This window comes from Phyllostomus discolor, chromosome 13 (genome assembly GCF_004126475.2).
Source record: "Phyllostomus discolor isolate MPI-MPIP mPhyDis1 chromosome 13, mPhyDis1.pri.v3, whole genome shotgun sequence".
Taxonomy (NCBI): domain Eukaryota; kingdom Metazoa; phylum Chordata; class Mammalia; order Chiroptera; family Phyllostomidae; genus Phyllostomus; species Phyllostomus discolor.
In genome coordinates this window covers 13,272,835-13,291,927 of record NC_040915.2, presented here as the reverse complement: position 1 = coordinate 13,291,927, position 19,093 = coordinate 13,272,835, and the positions used below count along the sequence as shown (strand labels likewise).

Genomic DNA, 19,093 nt, shown 5'->3' with positions numbered 1-19,093 from the left:
AGGAAATACTAAGTCAAAGAAAACTATTCAAGTTTATACTCGTAATGGACTTTGATACCTCTCTACGCTCAACTTTTGGATTAAGGAAAAAGGCAACCACACACTTGCTATACTTTGCTGATGATCTACAGTCTAATTTTTGGAGAATAACTTAGCTCTGTAGATGAACAAATCTGGAATTCATAATTGAAATATGCTTACCCATCTTTTTACTGAGACAGTCAAGGAACCACTTATTGAGAGTGACTACACTTGGACTTTATTTTTGACTAACATTCTTTACCTTTTTTGTCTCTGTGCTCGATTTTAGCATCTCGTGCAATGAGTACAGATACAAGTTCTTCATGACCACCAGCACAAGCTAGTGTTAATGCTGTATCATGATTGCTCTCAGTCTAGAAGGGGAAAAAAATAAGTTAAACTTTTTTTTTACAGTGGGGTTATCAATCAAAGAGCAAATAATATTTTTACAATGAATAAATAATGATAATTTTCCAAACAAAGAAAATCAAAATGTGTAAAATAAGTTTAAATAAACCAAACACTCACATGTGCATCAATGTCAACTGAGGGGTACACAGGGGGCAATGACTGGGAAGCCACATTGCTTGGAGACTGTGAACAGGGTTCAGATGTAAGACATTCTGTGGTCTGAGAGGAAGTGTTTGAACCAGTGGGCACTCTGCTACTCACAGCTGAAAAACAATATTCATATTTCTGAATTCTACTAAACAGAATAAGTCATTCATATACAAAAAATGCAGAAAACATAGTATCCTGTATCAGCAATATAATGTAATAGTTAAGTACCAAGTTCTGGAGTTAAGATGGACCTATGTTCAAATCCAACTACTGACTTTCTACTTGTGGACAAGAACTTAAGCCTCTTGGAGTGTCAATTTTCCTTATGTATAAAACTGGCATAATAACAATAGTACCCGGCCTTGTAAGGCTGTTGGAAAGACTACTTAGAATAATGTAGGCAAAATACTTAGTACAGTGCCTGTTATTGAGTGCAATATAACAAATGGTAGCCTTTTACATTATCAATAGAAAGAAAATAGTTTGCAATTAAAAAATTAAAGAATTTTATATCTTAATTTGTTAAAGGCAATTAGATAAAAATATCCTGAACACAGTGCAAAAAAAAAGGGAGGGGAGTGAAAATTAGAATATTTCTCACATAGTAGCAGAAAGCATGCATTTTTAAAGAAATTCAAATTTGCTTTGAAAATTTGCTACAATAAATTAGTGTCTGAAAATCAAACTATTTTAAAAATGAACATTGGAACTTTTATTTGGAATCTCAACATCTGGTGTTTGAAAACTTTGTTAATTGAAGTTACATTTTATATTTCTGCATATTTCTTACATTTCATTAGAGATGAAGTTTGCCTCAAAGAGGGGGAAACGGGACCTATCTCAGGGGGATGTTGTGAGTTATCTATGAGATAACTTATAAAAAGCATTTAGCATAGTGTTTGGCACATACTAAGTACTTAGTAAGTGTAATTATCAGATATTTTATGGAACTTTCAGTACTATTATTCATTGCATTGAAAATAAAAACATTACTAGTCACTGAAGAATGAAAAAAATCAGAAAAAAACATACAATCATTAATTATATAGAAAAAAAGACAACAAAGTTTCAGTGATGGCAATAAACAAACTTCTATTACCCAGACTAAAAGTCAATCAGAAACACATAGGTCTTAAAGGGAAATTTAAATATTCCAAATGTTAGAGAATGTCTTCTCTCTAGAATTTCAATAGGACTGGAACCCAATTACTTGTTAAGGTATTCACAAGTATGAATGACTCAGTTTAGTATACTACTTTTTAAAAATAACAACAAATTTTAAGATGTTCAGATATGTTGCTATATCAGCCGTCCTCCCCCGACCATCAATATATATAAAATTATTTTAGCAATATGAATTTCTGTAGCTTGTCACCATATAAATATACATAATTTAACTATAGAAATTTAAAAATAGAAATGATTATTACATATATTTGTTTCACCTATAAGAACATGTGCATAGAAAAAAGCTTTAAAATTTTTTGTCATTTAATGAATTAAAAGCAGATTTGTTACACCTCCTCAAAATAGCTGATATATTTGGAAAATAGCTTCAGTAGACAAGATACTAAAGATTGATTTATAGCACCTTTATAGTAAGATTTTTACAATGTTCTCATAATTATTAACATATACCTTACTGAAGAACTACTTTTCTCTCATTATTAATTTTGTTTATTCATGTTTATTTCTATTATATCAAAAACGAATATTTAAAATTTTTTAAATAGCTGACTAGAGTGCTATGCCAAAATGTGATGATATAAAACACTTCTTTACAGAGTTGACTTTTAAAAAATACTTTTGTGCATTTAAAAACTCTATTACCAGAAATGTGTTATTATATCAGTTATTGTACATTTTCCACAATATTCCTAGAAATATTTTTTCCTCCTTATAATAATGACAATCAGAAACATTCCACAGAAATGACTCTAACAGAATTAATTGCATACAAAAAGTTAAACAGATAAAACTAACTAAAAAGTAGCAGATTTAAAGGTACATGTCGAATAAAGGTTTTATCAAGATAAAATTATATCAGGACTATGACATTTTCATAAGTCCTAAATTGTTTCCTACATCTGAACAAAATGTCTCTGTAAATGACTAAGATTCCTATCAAAAGTCAGCATATAATTCAAATTAAACTCATGCAGCCTTCTAAAAAGTTGTGATAGAAGAACTAAATGCAATATTCCACTTAATTCTTTATGAAATTTAAGGTTTTTGTAGGTAATATGGAAGATAATAATAAACCTTATTATATAAACCCCCCAAATAGTAGGTGTACATAAATTACATTGTTGTAAAAAGTTTTAATTAATTCATTATAATCTTATAAACTATTACTTTTATCTAAATAAATAAAATGATAATAAATAAAATGTATCAGAGGAAATTATTTAAGTGTATTTTATTGTAAATGGCCTCTAAAATAAGGATTTCCTAATTACTCCTTTATTGTTAAATCACATTGACTGCCACAGGATTATTTAAAGCAAAATACTTTTGAACTAGAATTTGTTGTAAGAGAGACTATTAAGGTGCCAACAGCCATAACAATGTGCTAAAGACACAAAACGACATTAAACCTTACATGCACATCAAATCTTAATATAAAAATAAGAAATTTTTTATTTATTACAATTTAGAAGTTTGAAAAAAAAATCTTTAAGACATTCAGAACTTCAAGTAGAATCAGATGCATGCATATTATATCCAAGGTTCTTCAACCTGGCTGAACTGACTTTGACTCTTGTTACTTACTAGCAACTTAATTTCCATCAGCCTCAGTTTTTTAACAGAACAGGGAGAAAAAGTACTTGCTTCACAGGATTATTATAAACAGCCCACAAGACAATGCATATAAGCATTTGGCACCGGGTTTGGAGTATGGTAACTGCTCAGTAAGTGTGAATAATTGATAGTAGTTGATTTTTAGCCAATGTTCTTTATATAGTAATAGCAAAATTTTTGCAAGATGTTTCTAGAACTGCTCAATGGTCAAAGCTATTTTGAATTTCTTTAAGTTGCTTTAAATTTCCAGGCCTCAGTTCTAGACATTTGAACCAAGGGTCACTTACCCTTGCTAAACTCTAAAAAGCCCAACACTTTCAAAAGAAAAGGACTTGAGGAACTATGCTCCCAAATCAAGAATTTACATATATTTTGTCTGGGACTAAATCAAGTATGACACAAATAAGACTATATACTAAAAGGCTAAGTTAGCTAGTCAAGTCATGACATTAATAAATTATGCAATTACCAACTCATTATCATGACAAATTTTGAGAACAGAATATAGAAAAAAATACTCCTATACTTAAAGAGTAAATTTATTGCTATTACAAATGAATATTCTCTAAAGTATAATTGTGAGATGTACAGTATTCTCTCTTTTATTAAATACAAGGCATGAGAACTAGATTTAATTTAGACTTAATGGAAATTTTTTATATGAATAGAATTTTTATATTTATTGGCTGATTTACAAATTAAGGCTTATTAATAAAAGTATACTGTATAATATGGTAGGTCAACTATCACTAGATACTAAAGTCTAACAGAAATTAAATTTTATTAGTTTATATTAATATTATATATAGTTAAAAGATGTACTCTATATCAGCTTTTTGAAGTTTCATGTTAACTTTGTAAAAGACCATATCAATTTAACAAATACTTCAGTGAAATAAAATTTGACCTCCCCTAAAAGAACCATCCAACCATCTATTAATACTACCATAAAGTTCTTATCTACAAGTTACCTTTAGAGCTGTTTACACACTCTTAAAAAAAAACACGAAAAACAGATCCTGAGTTATAACAAAACTAGATCAATCAGTAATGTGGATTTCATAACTGAGTATTTATTTAATTAGGAGCACTATAATGCTATTTATAGAACCCTATGTCTTAAAAAATTACTTCCAGATCACCAGTTTCATTATTATTCACAATCATAGTTCATACTTCAGTATCTGCTTTTATCAGATTAGAAATCAGAACTATAAATGAACTATAAGAGTTCATTCACAATTTATAACAACTCTCAAAGCTAATGACAAAAAGTTACTTTGAGTTAAGTGGCTGTGGGCTGAATATATAAAAACCCAAATTAAAGACTCTAACTCCTTAAAACATTTCCCAGAATTTTTATTTTCTTTACAAAAAATTAAGATACTGCTCCTCTGCACAGTGATCCCTACTACATATTAGAGGAGCCCACAGGCTATAATTCTATAACCACTGGAAGTCACACACATGCCCAACAAAATTCCTGATTTAAGTAATTTAATTCCACATTTTTAAAGATTCAGTAAAGATTAGGAAGACTAAAGGCTTACAAAAGAAAGGAAACTGGGATAGCATATGTGGGTTGGGAGGAGGGGAGGAGAATATGACAAGAAGAAACAGACAACAGTAAGAAAAAAAATGTTGCAATCAAGAGACAGAGGACTGGCCTGCCTTTGAATATCACTCCAGCTACATCTTAGTTCTTGGTCTTCATCCACTGTCAACAGCCATCTGGCTGCATTTCTGAACTGGGCTCTCATGGAGGTGATACATTCACCAGCCATCTTTAGGAAGGTAAATGATTAATTGCACTGTTTTCCCACTGCTGCAAGGACAATGAAAGGGAAAGTAAACTTGTGCACCTCATTTCATATCTAGTTGTAATATTCCACCAAAAAAAAAAAAAGAAAGAAAAAAGAAAACCAGAAACATATACTTTAATGTCACCAGGCCCTTGTGTGTGTGTGTGTGTGTGTGTGTGTGTGTGTGGTATGTCTGTCTGTGTGCTCTCATCAAGACAGTTAATTTGAAAATCCCAATCTCCAAATCATCAACAAGTTGACAATAATTTATAATTTTAAATATCATAACCACAAACACCATATCAACATGGAATGCTTTAATTTTCTCCAAACATCCCTTTTAATTAAATATATTTAAATTGATCTAATAAAATTATAGATAAAAAAAAGCAACTTAATTTAGAATTCTGATTTCCAAACATGAAAATCACTAGCGGGAAAATTTAATGTATAATCTTATGTGAGTATCTCTAAAGCCTACAAAGAAATTCTACTTTGAGATCTCCTAACCAAGACACAACACAGGGTGGTTTTGATACCAAAGGTCTAACACAAAGGACCATGGCAACTTTATTCCTTTGTCTTTGCAAGTAACAAAACAGGAGAGGGCAAACACACTTTGGTGTGTTAGTGCTGTTGAGCTTAGTTAAATTCACTTCCAAAACACCTCAAGAAATAATGTTACAAAGATAGTTCTAAAATGGAAAAGTACAAAGTTGGTGTTTTTGGAGGGTCAGGTAAAGAAGCTGAGCACACAGATTAAAGAAAATCATTACAGATATATTTCTTAACCCACCTGCTATCAGGTCATCAAGAGTGTCGGTAAGCGTCTGGGCTGGAGTTGCAACCATTAGTCCATCTGGTTCTTGAACTAACAGCCCCTGATCATGTCCAGTAATAGCAATCTGAGGCTGTCCTATAATCTGATGATTACCTGATACTTTCTGAAGTTCAAGAGAATTTGTCCCGTTAGAACCTAAGTCACTGGAAAAGTTACACTGCGGAGATGATAAAGGCTGGACTGGGACAAAATCAATTTGTTCTGCCGATGGCGGAGACTGTTGCTCATCATCAACATCATTATCTTTAAATAAGATTGTGTTAACCTGAGGTAACTCTGAAAAGTGATCCTCTAGGAGACTACCATCTCCTTCCCCTTCTGGGAAGACTCCTCTATGAGAGCACTGCTGGTGGAGAGATATTGTGTCTTTCTGACCTTTGGTTTCCAAGTATTCTTTGGTAAATTGCTGCTGTGTTTTCATCTGCAACTGCCTTTCCACTTTCTGCAGCTCTTTCAGTATTTTCTTCTTCTTCTGGACTTGCTCTTCTCTGTTCTTTTTAAGTTCTTCTATCTTATCTTTGTTCAGAGGTTCACCTTGAATTAACTCCAATGACTTAAGCTGTGCTTTTTCAATAGCACTAATTCTTTGTCCCAGTTCATTCAGCTTGCCTTCAGTCTCCTCTACTATGCACTCCAAAGGCTGGTATGGGTGAAAAGGTGGCAGTACGTCCTGATCTGCTACCTGCAGGGAACTGGACTTCTGCTTGGATGTACCTAAGCACATGAAAAATGTTTGAAAAAGTGCCATGCTAAAAAAAAAAAAAATCAGCTCCCCCTCCCACACACATGGACCTCCCTCCCCAAACCCTTATAACTAATGCTACAGAATGAATGTTCAAAGGCTCACACAGCAGTAGGCAGATTGACTATACTCATCTGTTTAACAGTACAAACTGGGAAGTTGCTAATTAAAAAATGTGATTTTTTTAAAATAAAAAATGTTAATCTTTAAAATAGGAGGATTTTGGAAATTAAGACAGGACAGGGAGAAAAGAAAATCTGAGAGGAAAGAACCTCAAAATTCTGCTTATTTAACTAGACTTTTAAAGAACATCAAATCTAAACCAGTATCAAAATAGTGTTGATACTATTAATGTTAGTTTAACTGCCCAATTGTCCTTTGCACATTATTAATTGTGTAAGATTACATGAAACTATAACTTATAGATGAAAATAAAGTGTTTTTCAAATTTCCAAAAATGCTTCTCTTAATATATTAAAATATGATGTGAAATCAGTTTTCTCAAGACATAGCCTTCTCAAATTTTCTATCAGGTATTTAACACTTCTGTACCTGAACACTAATATTAAAAAGGACAATCTTTCTGAGTTTAAATAAACTCTTCATGTAAAAGTCTATGAGAGAAAAAAAAGAATGTTAGCTAGGAGAAAATCAGATTTCCCATGTAAGATTATTCATTTTGAAAATGTATGTTAAAAATAAAGTCAATGTATATTATGTTAAGGTTTTGAATCACACTAAAGTTACACCTCTCATGACAAAAAATTATCAATATTAACAATCCGAACATCTGGCCACACAGAGTGGAGGATATATATAATAACCACTTTAATTCAAGGCTTAAACTTCTTGTTTAGGAAGAATTGGGAATATTCAGAATAAAAAGGAACAAATTACTGATATATCCTACAACAGGGATGAACTTTGAAAACAGTATGCTAAGTCAGTGACATTCAATAGGTGTGTCGTGACACACTAGAGTGCCATAAGGATTTTTAACACATGCATGCAATACCTGATCATTTAGTCAGGGGCACTGACCTCTTTTCCCTTAGACTGTCAAATAAAAAAACGACAACAGCCAACACAACAGCTGTCTTGTGTGAATGAATAAAAATTAAACCTATTTTTTTTGTCAGTTTGGCAAAAAACGTATTTTTTGGCATACTGCACAATTTTAATTTAATTTGTTTATGTGTGCCATGAAATGAAAAAGGTTGAAAATCACTATGCTAAGTGAAAGAAGACAGACGACACAAAAGGCCATATATTATTCAACTTCATTTATATCAAATCTATAGAGACAGAAAAGAAAGTTGTAGTTACCAGGAGTTACAGTAGTAAGAATGAAAACTAATTATCAAAAGGCATGAGAGATCTTTTGGAGTGAACAGAAATATTCTAAAATTAGATGGTAGTGATGGTTGCACAATTTTGTAAATTTATTAAAAGTCATTGCATTGTACACTTAAAACAAGTGAACTTTATGGTATTTAAATTAAACAACAAGCCCTGGCTGGAGTGGCTCAGAGGATTGAGTGCTGGCCTGCAAACTAAAGGTTGCAGGTTCAATTTCTAGTCAGGGCACATGTCTGGGTTGTGGGCCAAGTTACCTGTGGGGGCACATAAGAGGCAACCACACATTGATGTTTCTCTCCCTTTCTCCTTTCCTTTCCCTTTCTCTAAAAAATAAATAAACAAAATCTTTTAAAAGAAATTAACCAACAATGAAGGTCTTTTTAAAAAGAATTGGGTAAAAACCAATTGTCTACTCTTTTGGATTGTAGTCAATCTATATTAATAACATAGTTAAAAATTTAAAAAATAGATCATTCAATGCATTCAAAATGATTCACAAGTTCAGAAGAAAGAAGTCCCCATTAGATGTTAAAACATACTGAATTGCAAGAGGGTGATACAACCACTGAAGAACAGTATCAGACATTCAACTACTTTTTTGCTAGAATTAAGAGATCTTAAAACTGCAGCCATCTCCTCAAATATCTGCAACATGTTTTATTACTGAAAAAGTTTAACAGTTTTTCCACAGGAAACTGTCTTTAACAAAGTCAGAAGACCACAGTTCCAAAATCACTGCAGCCACTTTAAGAGACTTAGTTATTCTTTCAGAGCATATTTCAGCAAAAAGTATTGTCTTTATTCAAATTTTATATTCTTCTCTGAGCAAAGTGGTAGGGAAAGACTTTATCCTTTCAGAGCAAAAGCCTTTAGATTTGTGAGATAATTTTATAAATATTTCCATAAGCTTATATAGGAATCCATGGTTTGGATGTATTTGTTCAAAGTACCTAATGGCAATCAATAGATAGAAAAGAGAGGTTAGCCAGCACAAATAGCAATACACAAATCTGCTAGGCCAGCCAGGAAATTTTCAGTTGTGTGATAAAGTCAATGACATCAGCAGACTAAATTTAGAAATTCTGCAAGGACTAAATGCTCCTTTAAATTTTTATTGAATTCAAAACAACCTTATATAGTTGCTATGTAATTTGTATATAAGATTAAGGAAATCCATGTAAGAGTACAATATTAACCAGGCTGGTAATTATATGAACATATTCGGGTGTTTACAAATCGAAAATCTTACAAATAATAAGATAATCCATAATAAGAGTAGAACTTTGAGGACAGTAACAGATAGGAATGGCTCTTTCTTGTTAACAAATGAGATACAAGAAGTTTATAATGCAAGATATTAAAAGTAAGTTAACCGAATATAGAAACTAGAAGCCTAGAATACATGTAGCAGTAAAAACAAAGGATGGTGAGAGGAATGAACAGGAAGCAGTTCTTCCCCTAAGAGTTAATGCCTGAGGATCTGTGAGCATAGAGTCAGAGGGATTGCCCGGACACACATCAAAGCACTAACACAAGCTACAACAGCATTAAGAGTAAAGCAGGTTGGCAAAAAATAAAAAATGTAACTTAATCATTCATAGAAGCAACATTTGCAATTTTGGGGGAAAGTAGAGAATGTGATGAGTGTCCTTTTAGCAACAAATTTTCAATTAGTAGGAAGATAATAATATATAAGATCTGAGAAAATAAGAGTTCGGTCTCCTTCCAACACCTCCCGCTGTCACATATAAAATAAAAATAAATATGTTCACTGGTAACACTGAATAACATTGTAAAGTACTCTCTAGGAATTCAGCAAATGTCACCAACTCATCTTTTAAGTTTGGTTTCTATCCTACTTTCTGATCTTTTGCTTTTCCTCCATTAATAAAGTAGAAAAAGTCTGTAATAGAAAACCATGATATAGAGACAGCTTAGAATGTGGCCTTTAATTTTTTATGGGCAATGAGGGAATGAGGTGGAACATGTATTTGCCAAATATTTGGTTTACTACTGAAATGAGTTAATTCTACCAATCATTTTGTAACTAAAATAATAATATCTTGTGCAACAGAAAAATAATGGCCAATGGACAAAATGCATGATATATAGATGGATCTATATTTGGTTTCCTATTTTCTTAACTTGGTTTTGTCTAATCAAATATAAACTTTGGTCTGTGATCCCTTTGCTTTCTTATATCACTACATAGAACCTCACTAGAATAATTTTTTTTAAAGAATGATTTTTTTAAACAGCATTCCCAAGTGGGTCTTCAACAGAGAGAGAAGAAAACATTAATGAAGGAGTACAGAAAATAACACAGCACATAAAATGTAGCAGAGTATCTATTAGCTAATGGAACTTGTGTTTGGATAAGTAGATGTATATTATGTCCTAGGTTTCAATATTCCTACTGTGTTCATAGTAAAAAATGAAACCCATTGGCCTAGAATTGACTCATTTTTCCCCTTTATGTCTAAATATCAGTCCCAAGATTCCCCACAATAATAGGGCATGCTATACATCTTTAACAAAGTAAGGTTAACCAAGAGTGTCCAAAGACAGAGCATATGTGTCATAAGCTAGGAGATTAATTCAACCTTCTGGTCTTTTACTATAAGCAGTTATATGTTAAAAGACATCATTAAATTTGGGCATATGTAATCCATGTAAGCATGATTACATAATAGAAATCCACTAGAGAATATCAGTAGTAAAATCTCCATAAGAATACTCAATTTAATTCACCGTACATATATTTTTCTATATACTTTTAATGATTTGATATAAAAGCATGAGAACTTTTCATGTTACCTATTCACTCTGGGATGTAAAGCAGCATGTTAATTTAATACTTACTTTACATTTATATTTCTGTTTTCAATCTTTCCCCCATCATTCTAGAATACTATTTTTTTATTAATTTTTAAAAAAACATTTTCTTTAATCACAATGTCTCCATTCTTAAAAATTCTTAATAATTTTCTTTTGTCTTCAGAATAATCTATATTCTTAGCCTGGCATTAGTTTATTCAACAAACACTGGAACATCTAGTACAAGCAAGGCATAGTGGACCACACAAAGATAAACAATATAAACCCTGCCCATGAGGAGCTTACAGTCTAAAAGAGGAGATAAAAGATGTGCAAGTCCAAATATAAGGATAAATCCAAGGATTGGCTGGCATGGAGATGGGGGTACATAGGAACCCTATGCATTGCTGGTGGAAGTGTAAACTGCTCTGTAGCCATTCTAGAGAGCAAATTTGTATAACAGTACTATCAGATAAACATAATGCATTCCTATGACAGGCAATTCTACTCCTGAGTTTATCCCAAAGAAATTCTCACACAGATCCATAAGGGGAGTGAACCAGGATTTTCATCACAGCATCGTCTGTGGTAGTGAGAAGTGAGAGGCAGCTGGGTGCCCAGCACTGAGAGAAAGGACAGGTAGAAACTGGAGGACACAAAGGGTGCAGCACTGCTGTGGTCAGGAACAGTCTATAGAGGTAGACATACAACTAGATCTTAAAAACAGTGTTGGGTGAAAAAAGTGAGAACAACATGGGGTTACGGCATGATACCATTTACATAAATTAAAAATACCTATGAAGTAGTAAACAGAAGAATTTGTAAGAACAAAAGAATCTGCATATCAAACAAAACAGAATGAATGTGAAGAAGAATAAAAGGGAGTAAGTAAAACAAGAGGAGCCACAATGTCAAACCACCAGGAACTGAGCATGATTAACTCAACCTTCAGTGCCTGAGGTCCAAAGGGGAGGGGCAGTGTAGGAGTGACCAGAGCCAGAAGGAAGATCCAGTGAAGTGCTGTAGGAGTCCAGCGCAAAGAAATTACTCCCCAAGAGGACTTGAGGTGCACACAGAAGATGTAGGTTTTGTTTTATCCTGACGTCAGTTAAATGCTTTTGTAACAGATTAAATTCTAAACTGTAAACCTGCATAGGATAATTGAGTCCTCTCTCTCAGAATCTCTGTAGAACCAGTTACAAAAAATAAGTTAGATGCAACAAATGGCTTCAATCAACAAATTTATTTTAAAAATTGACTTTGAAAGACAAAGGGTTGATATTACTTATATAATCTTTCCCATCTGAATATTCACCACTATATGTAATAAAGTTTAATAATGCCTGAAAACTGAGCATAGCACTCTCACCTAGTTTCACATTTTGTTTATAGAGGTGATTCTGAGGTCTGTCAGATACCACCTAGAATCGCAAATCCTTGAAAATCAACAATAGATACGTGAGATTAGCTGCCTAAATCAGAGAACATAGGTCAGGATGGATGGAGCCTAGACAAACGGTGCACACCGGTCATAAAAGAATATGTAAGTAGGATATAGATAAAACACCAGGGTAAGATGTAAGAGCATGAATATATTTTAAAAGGATACAGGTTTAATAAGATTTATTTAAAACACACAGGAGTAAAATGTTGTAGGAACTTGAAAAGATGATTGCTAGAAGAAGAAAATGAGTCTTAGAGAATAAGAACCCTTCTGTATCCCTAATCACGTATGCGACACTGATGCAATACAGTCTTAGGAGAAACAAAAGGGTCAAGCATCAATTCATCACTCCAAGGAACGTCTCCAGAGACACAAAAGAGAAGTTTTAGAGAAAAAGCCACCTTAAGGAGAAAAATATAATAACATATCTTCAATAATTTAAGATAGGTTTTTCTATCCTGTAGATTCAGCATGCACTTTTATATCAACTGATTTTTCCAAATTCATACTAACATTAACATTCTAAGTTGTACATGAATTATCCTAACACTACATCTTAACACAATGCATTATCACAGTTTGATCCTGCATAAATAAATATTAGGTTGGCAATCACTTGGCAGCTGGCAACAGCAAGTGCCCAAGTGTCTATGTAGATTGTTGACTTTTTTCCTTCCCTAATAATTTTTTAAAAATTTAAGATGCCTTAAAAGGTAGTTCATTTTTATATTATTAAGTAATAAAACATCAAAGTGAGGAAGATAAGTAGATATTCTACATAAGAAGGTATCTCAATATGCAAAAATATGATTACTCACTTGAGTATCAATTTAAAAAATCACTACCCAAACGTTTCAGTTTACTTACATATTAAATTTAAATTTAAAATGTTTTACTTCCTCTCTACACATACTCCATGTCTTTCCTAGCTTATTTCTTGGTTATTTTGTGGTCCGTGTTAATAATATATATTTTTAAAGATTTCTTATTTAGTACTAAATTTCCCTAAAGTTAGTACAGTCCTCTACAGGGTTTATTCAAACAAGAAACAACAGAAACAGAGGCATTTAAGTTTCAATCTTTTCCTAAAAACTGTCAGTTAGTTATGATGCTCAGATTCCTTAACAAGTACATGCTTAATTTGCTTTTAATTTGTTAAGATTACAAATGGCAGCCTTCATTTTCTGAAATGTTTGAATAGCTATGTACCCAATGGAAAGCTGCTAGAATAAGCATAAGTCAGAGAAACTACAGACATTTTATCTCTGAAATTAATAGTTTAGAAATGAAGTAATCCTTCATGAAGGCCCTCAATACTCTAAATTACTAAAATTGACATAATTTCAAAGAAGCTTCTGTTCGCTGCTGTAAAAATTAGCCCTAACCAACTTTTCTTAAAGCACAATATTAAAAATACCAATACATACTAACACACTTCATTGTGATTTCAAAAATCTAGGACTTGAATATCATATACTGAATGAAATATGCTCACAAATTTGTTCTCATGCAGTTTACAAAGTACCTATTCTCTTGTTTCAGAGAACTCAGACATAACTATACATGATGATCAAGTGAAGACACTTTTTATATCTACAGTGAAAAGAGAAAAAAATATCAGAGCTCATAAACTTGAGTCCTTTAAATAGTGTACACTCCCTAATATGCACTTGGATGTTATTTACATACTTTTGGATAGTTATCTGTGTGGATTCACACACTGACAGATCTAATCCACTGTGTTCTGCATTATGTGAAAGAAACTAAATTTAGGAATTTTTAAACTTCTCACTCACTGAATTGAATTGGTGTTACTAAGACTTAATTAGACAACAATAAACTTTCATTCTTCGTATTATATTACTATTTAGCTAAAGAATTTTCAAAGGAGAAATTAATGTCTGATCAATTTTCACTACTTTAATCAGTAACTTTGTTTGCTTCTTCAGTATTTTCACCTGTGCTAGATAAAAACTACATCTAGCAGCATGTTAACAGGAAAATAAGAAGTCACTTTTCCTAGTTTTTAGTATCTTTTCTATTTTAAACGGTCAGTAAGAACTATCAGCATTTTCAGAATTACCTACCTCAACCATGGGATTATGAATCCACTAATTAGATAATAAATACCCATTTTAAGAAAAATAATTCAAAAACTAACCTTTTTGTACTCCTAAAAGGGCAGGGGAGTTCTCCTGTGAAGTTCTGTCAGGCTCTTGGGGAGGTACAACCATGGCAAGTGTATGCACTGGTACACGTGGAACCTAAAAAGTCAACTCAGAAAAAATAATGTCAGACCAAGAATAAAACAAAGGCCCACAGATTAAACAGAGATCCTGTTTTAGATTTTCTTCAAACCACCAAATTAACTTTTTTGTTTCTTAAAAAAAAATCCTCCACTAAGGAATAATTTCTGAGAATATTGATTGGTCAAACTCAGGCAATCTACAAGTAATGAATGACTTAAGCTAAACGGAATTGATAATACTTTCTTGCTAAGAAGAAAGCCTTGCTAACTCCAATTATAGCTGAGTACAAGTCACATATTCACTGTCCAATTTACCCTTGTTCAAATTTCACATGGGTCAAAAGAAAAAAAAAATCCATATGACTTCCTGAATTGGGGCATATTAGCAGTTCTCAGGATAATTTTGTAGATAAGAACTTATGATATTACTGAGCTCTATATGCTTAGTATACTATCAATAACCTCTCCACATTTTTAGGTAGGTTTAAAAAATTACTTAGTGAACTTTCGATGCATATGTCCTGGTTAACTATACTTTGGTTGACAAAGTAGTTATCTCTAGGATAAATTACAGTGTCTTGGAAGGTATCAAGGGACAAACTTTTTCTTAGTTCAAAATTATGCTTAATGCATTCATTAAAAAACAAACCACCCTAGCCCTGGCTAGGTAGCTCAGTTGCTCAGAGTATTGTCCTGACACACTGAGGTTGCAGGTTTGATTCCTGGTCAGGGCACATACAAGAATCAACAAATGGATGCATAAATAAGTGGAACAACAAATCAGTGTTTCTCTATCGCCCTCTCTCTTCTTTCTAAATCAATAAATACAAAGTTAAAAGAAAAAACTCTAAAGAACTAGTTGTAGTAAGATGACAACTTGCAATATTTATATTTGTATTTGGTATTGTTTTTAAAAAAATGCTATTTTTAGTAAATAAGATAGAAAATTTCCACGTTTTAAAGAAAATAAACCTTAGCTAATTTCTGATTATGTTCATCTCAATATGTAAAAGAGAACAAAATAATTTTAGTAAAAACAAATTTTAAACAAAAATTCCCAATTTGCAAGAATAGTTAATTTACAAAGAAGCTCTATTTCACTTTACCTGAGATTGATCTTGAGAAGGTGGAGTGAGCAGAGACACATCTGCAGCAGGAACTGACAGAATGTTGTTTGGATAATCCAACAGATAAGAAACAACATTAGTGTGGCCACCTTTTGCAGCTTCAATGAGCATTGTTGAGCCATCCTGAGAAAAATTGACACCATAATTAATTATTTGTAAATTTCTTCTTATAGATTACTGTACATATTTGAGTTTCTTAGCAACTCATATAAAATCAAAACTCATTTAAACGGTAATGAGTATTAAACCCTAAGAAATCAGACAAACATATATCGTATTAGAGGATACATATTTAATTAAAGCCTTTGGCTTGAAGAAATGTTTGGGAAGGAACTAGATTCTAAAAGTAGAATGAAAAACTTACTAAAACAGAAAGATAGGGATGCAAAAGAATAGGGCATGAAATCCAGGAAAAAATATTTAGAGAAAGTATATTAACTTCTTCAGCTATCATAGCACATATTCAAAATATTATAAATATCAAGTAAGATTGAAAAGACCTCAGGTACTTTGGAAACAACTATAAATTAAAACCTACATTACGGAGAGCAATTCGGGGGCAATAATGAAAAAGAATATGCCATGTGATACATCAAAACAGCAATTTGGAATTAAGACAATTCTGAATGATAAAATGAAGCAAAGATGTTTATATAAACTGAACTTGCAACTGGTCAAATTCACAACTGTGCCTATTACCCAGAGCAGGAACTATAAAATTTAAGAATAATTAAGAGGTTCTTTCTTAACATACTTTAATGGTAATGTATATATATTATTTATTTATTCACTTATTTTAAAGTAGAATACCTTGAGTCGATGTGTAGGGTCAGCCCCATGAGCCAGGAGTAGTTCAACCACGGCCAGGTGACCTCCTGCACACGCCAGCGACACCACCGTGTGATCATTATTGGCTGTAGCTCTATTCACATTGGCACCTTCAAGGAGAAAAAAGAAGCAATTTTAGCAAAAGTTGAAATCAAGCCAGTTCACAGACAATATCACTGTAAATATCTTTTTTGAACTATAATACAGATACAAAAAAGCACATAAATCATTATTCCATAGTTTGAAACTTTTTCACAAAGTGAACACACCTGTGTCATCAGCACCCAGGTCATGAAACAGAACATTATCCACATACCAAAAGTCCCACCGTGTGGCCTTTGCAGTCAGTACCCACCCCTCCAACAGTAACTACTATCCTGACTTCCAAACTGATTTTAGTTTCTGAACTTCATCTGAATGAAGTCATACAATATACTCTTTTTTGCTTGTGTCTGATTTCTCTCGCTTAATATATTATTTGTGAGATTCATCCACATTGCTGCACATAGTTATAGTTCATTCATTCAATACCACTTTTACAATGGAAAATCTAGATGACTAAGATTAATAAGTATATATAGGTTAACAAAAGCATCAAATAATAGCATTGCATGTAACTTTCAAAACGGCTCAAAGATATTTTTGACCCAGTTCTAGAATGTAGCAATATAGCCAGGTCTCAAAGTAGAAAAAACAGATTTTTTTAAAAAGCATATTTAGGAGAAATATAATTCTTCATATTGTATATTTTAAAAGTCAGAGGGATATGGATATGAAGAGAAGATTATCCAAATGTTATCTGAAAGGTTATTTAGTAAGATGCTCAATAGCTTTGTACAATATGGCCTGAAGCAAACCTAAACACAAAATTTTTCTTAGCTTCTTTTTGAAAAACTGTGTTTGGCCCATGGAAAAAAGTACTGGTTTTTAGTTCAACTACCTTTTACAGACTTCAAAGGGCTAAATTAAATAGTTGAAACTATAGCAATATCATTCTTCCTTCTTCCTTAGTTCCAAACTTACGTTATTAAGAGAAAAATAAACCTATGGGTGAAATTACTATTAATTTATTTAATTTTCAGAAATATCCAGCTGAACCTCATGCTTTGGGAAGGCAAGGCATATCAGTGAACGTCTTTACATTGGCGACATGAGATTATTTTTAAAGTTGTTAATGAATTTAGATCGTAGGACTGTTTAGCAGTTACTACATCCTAAAAAGGCCGCAATCAATGTGTTCATACTCCTGATGAGCCTGATTACACACTTAGCAGGGTAGTTGTTGGGTATGAAAAGGAGCATGAGAGAACTTCAAAGGTTATCCATCTGTTTATTACTTCTGTCACTGACGTAGATAATTTTACAAAGTATGTTATAATATTATGTAAAGATAGGCCTTCCTTGATAGCAGAAATGTGATATGAAGAAAATAAACCTTGTTTTATCCAATTCAAAGTACTTTATATTTAAAATGATAAAACATTACATTGCATTCTTAATGGTACAAAATGTTGGAATTTTATGGTAACAGAGATATAACATTTTTATTTTAATAATATGACATCACTTGAGTGTATGCTCCTTGCATTTTACCACCCTGTACTAGAATTTTTCATCACATACTCGAGTACCTCTAACAATATAATAGTTAGACTGAACCCGATGAAACCGCAGATATTATATACCATTTTTGATGTATAAAATGACAATTTTATATGGTTCAACCTAACATGGGTACAGCAGCATTTTACTTTTCCATAGTAAACAGTATTGAACTACCTCTTCATGTATCTATCATTTAAACTTCTTTGCCTAAATATAAATTAATAAATGTAGTAATAATAAATAATACCCTTGTATACTTAATTCAACTGTCCCATAAACAACAGTAGCAGGCTTTCTCCGTTCTACTCTCTTCCCCATTTCCGGCAGAACTGCCTCATCATTTGCTAAACAATACTACATCTACTAAACATAGCTGGGCATCTACATTTGGGTTTCCAACTTTTAGGAGTAACTATCTGCTACTTAGTTGGTAAAAACTTCAAAATCAAAACTAAAAAAGAAAAATCCCAGTATTTCAGGAACTCTATGATTACTAAATAAAATAGAACAAAAAGACTAGCATATAGCACTTGTGCTGCAGGCAAAGTGGCTTTAACATAAATTGTAACAGTTTAGGATTTTTCTTTAGAAATTGCATTCCACTTAGAAATGATCACTTGGACTTTCTTTACCTTTACTAATAAGAAACTGCACAGTGCACAAATGACCAGCTCTTGCAGCTTTCATCAACGGTGTTCTTCCACCTTCAGATTCATGTTCCTATTAAAGAAACAAAAGTAATTCATCACTAACAATTCATTAACCATCTATTTTAAATACTTAGTACCAATGACATAGACATAATGAAGATTTAATACTTATACAAACTACCTCCATTCCCCCAAAATACAGGATTAATTTCAGTCCACACTACATGGTGTAACCTTTTAAGGTCA

General features: G+C 32.4%; 1 protein-coding gene across 3 annotated transcripts in view; it reads right to left on the bottom strand.

Annotated features, from left to right (window-relative positions):
- The window catches only part of LOC114510425 (ankyrin repeat and KH domain-containing protein 1), a 109,439-nt gene that overhangs the window by 26,611 nt on the left and 63,735 nt on the right, over window positions 1-19,093 (bottom strand). For all 3 annotated transcript variants that reach the window (XM_028529052.2, XM_036014091.1, XM_028529053.2), the window contains 7 exons: window positions 18,830-18,917; window positions 16,575-16,702; window positions 15,744-15,887; window positions 14,551-14,653; window positions 5,983-6,741; window positions 550-695; window positions 284-395 (listed from right to left, as the gene is read on the bottom strand). In XM_028529052.2, the coding sequence (XP_028384853.1) occupies window positions 284-395; window positions 550-695; window positions 5,983-6,741; window positions 14,551-14,653; window positions 15,744-15,887; window positions 16,575-16,702; window positions 18,830-18,917 (1,480 nt within the window). The remainder of the gene's footprint in view (window positions 1-283; window positions 396-549; window positions 696-5,982; window positions 6,742-14,550; window positions 14,654-15,743; window positions 15,888-16,574; window positions 16,703-18,829; window positions 18,918-19,093) is intronic.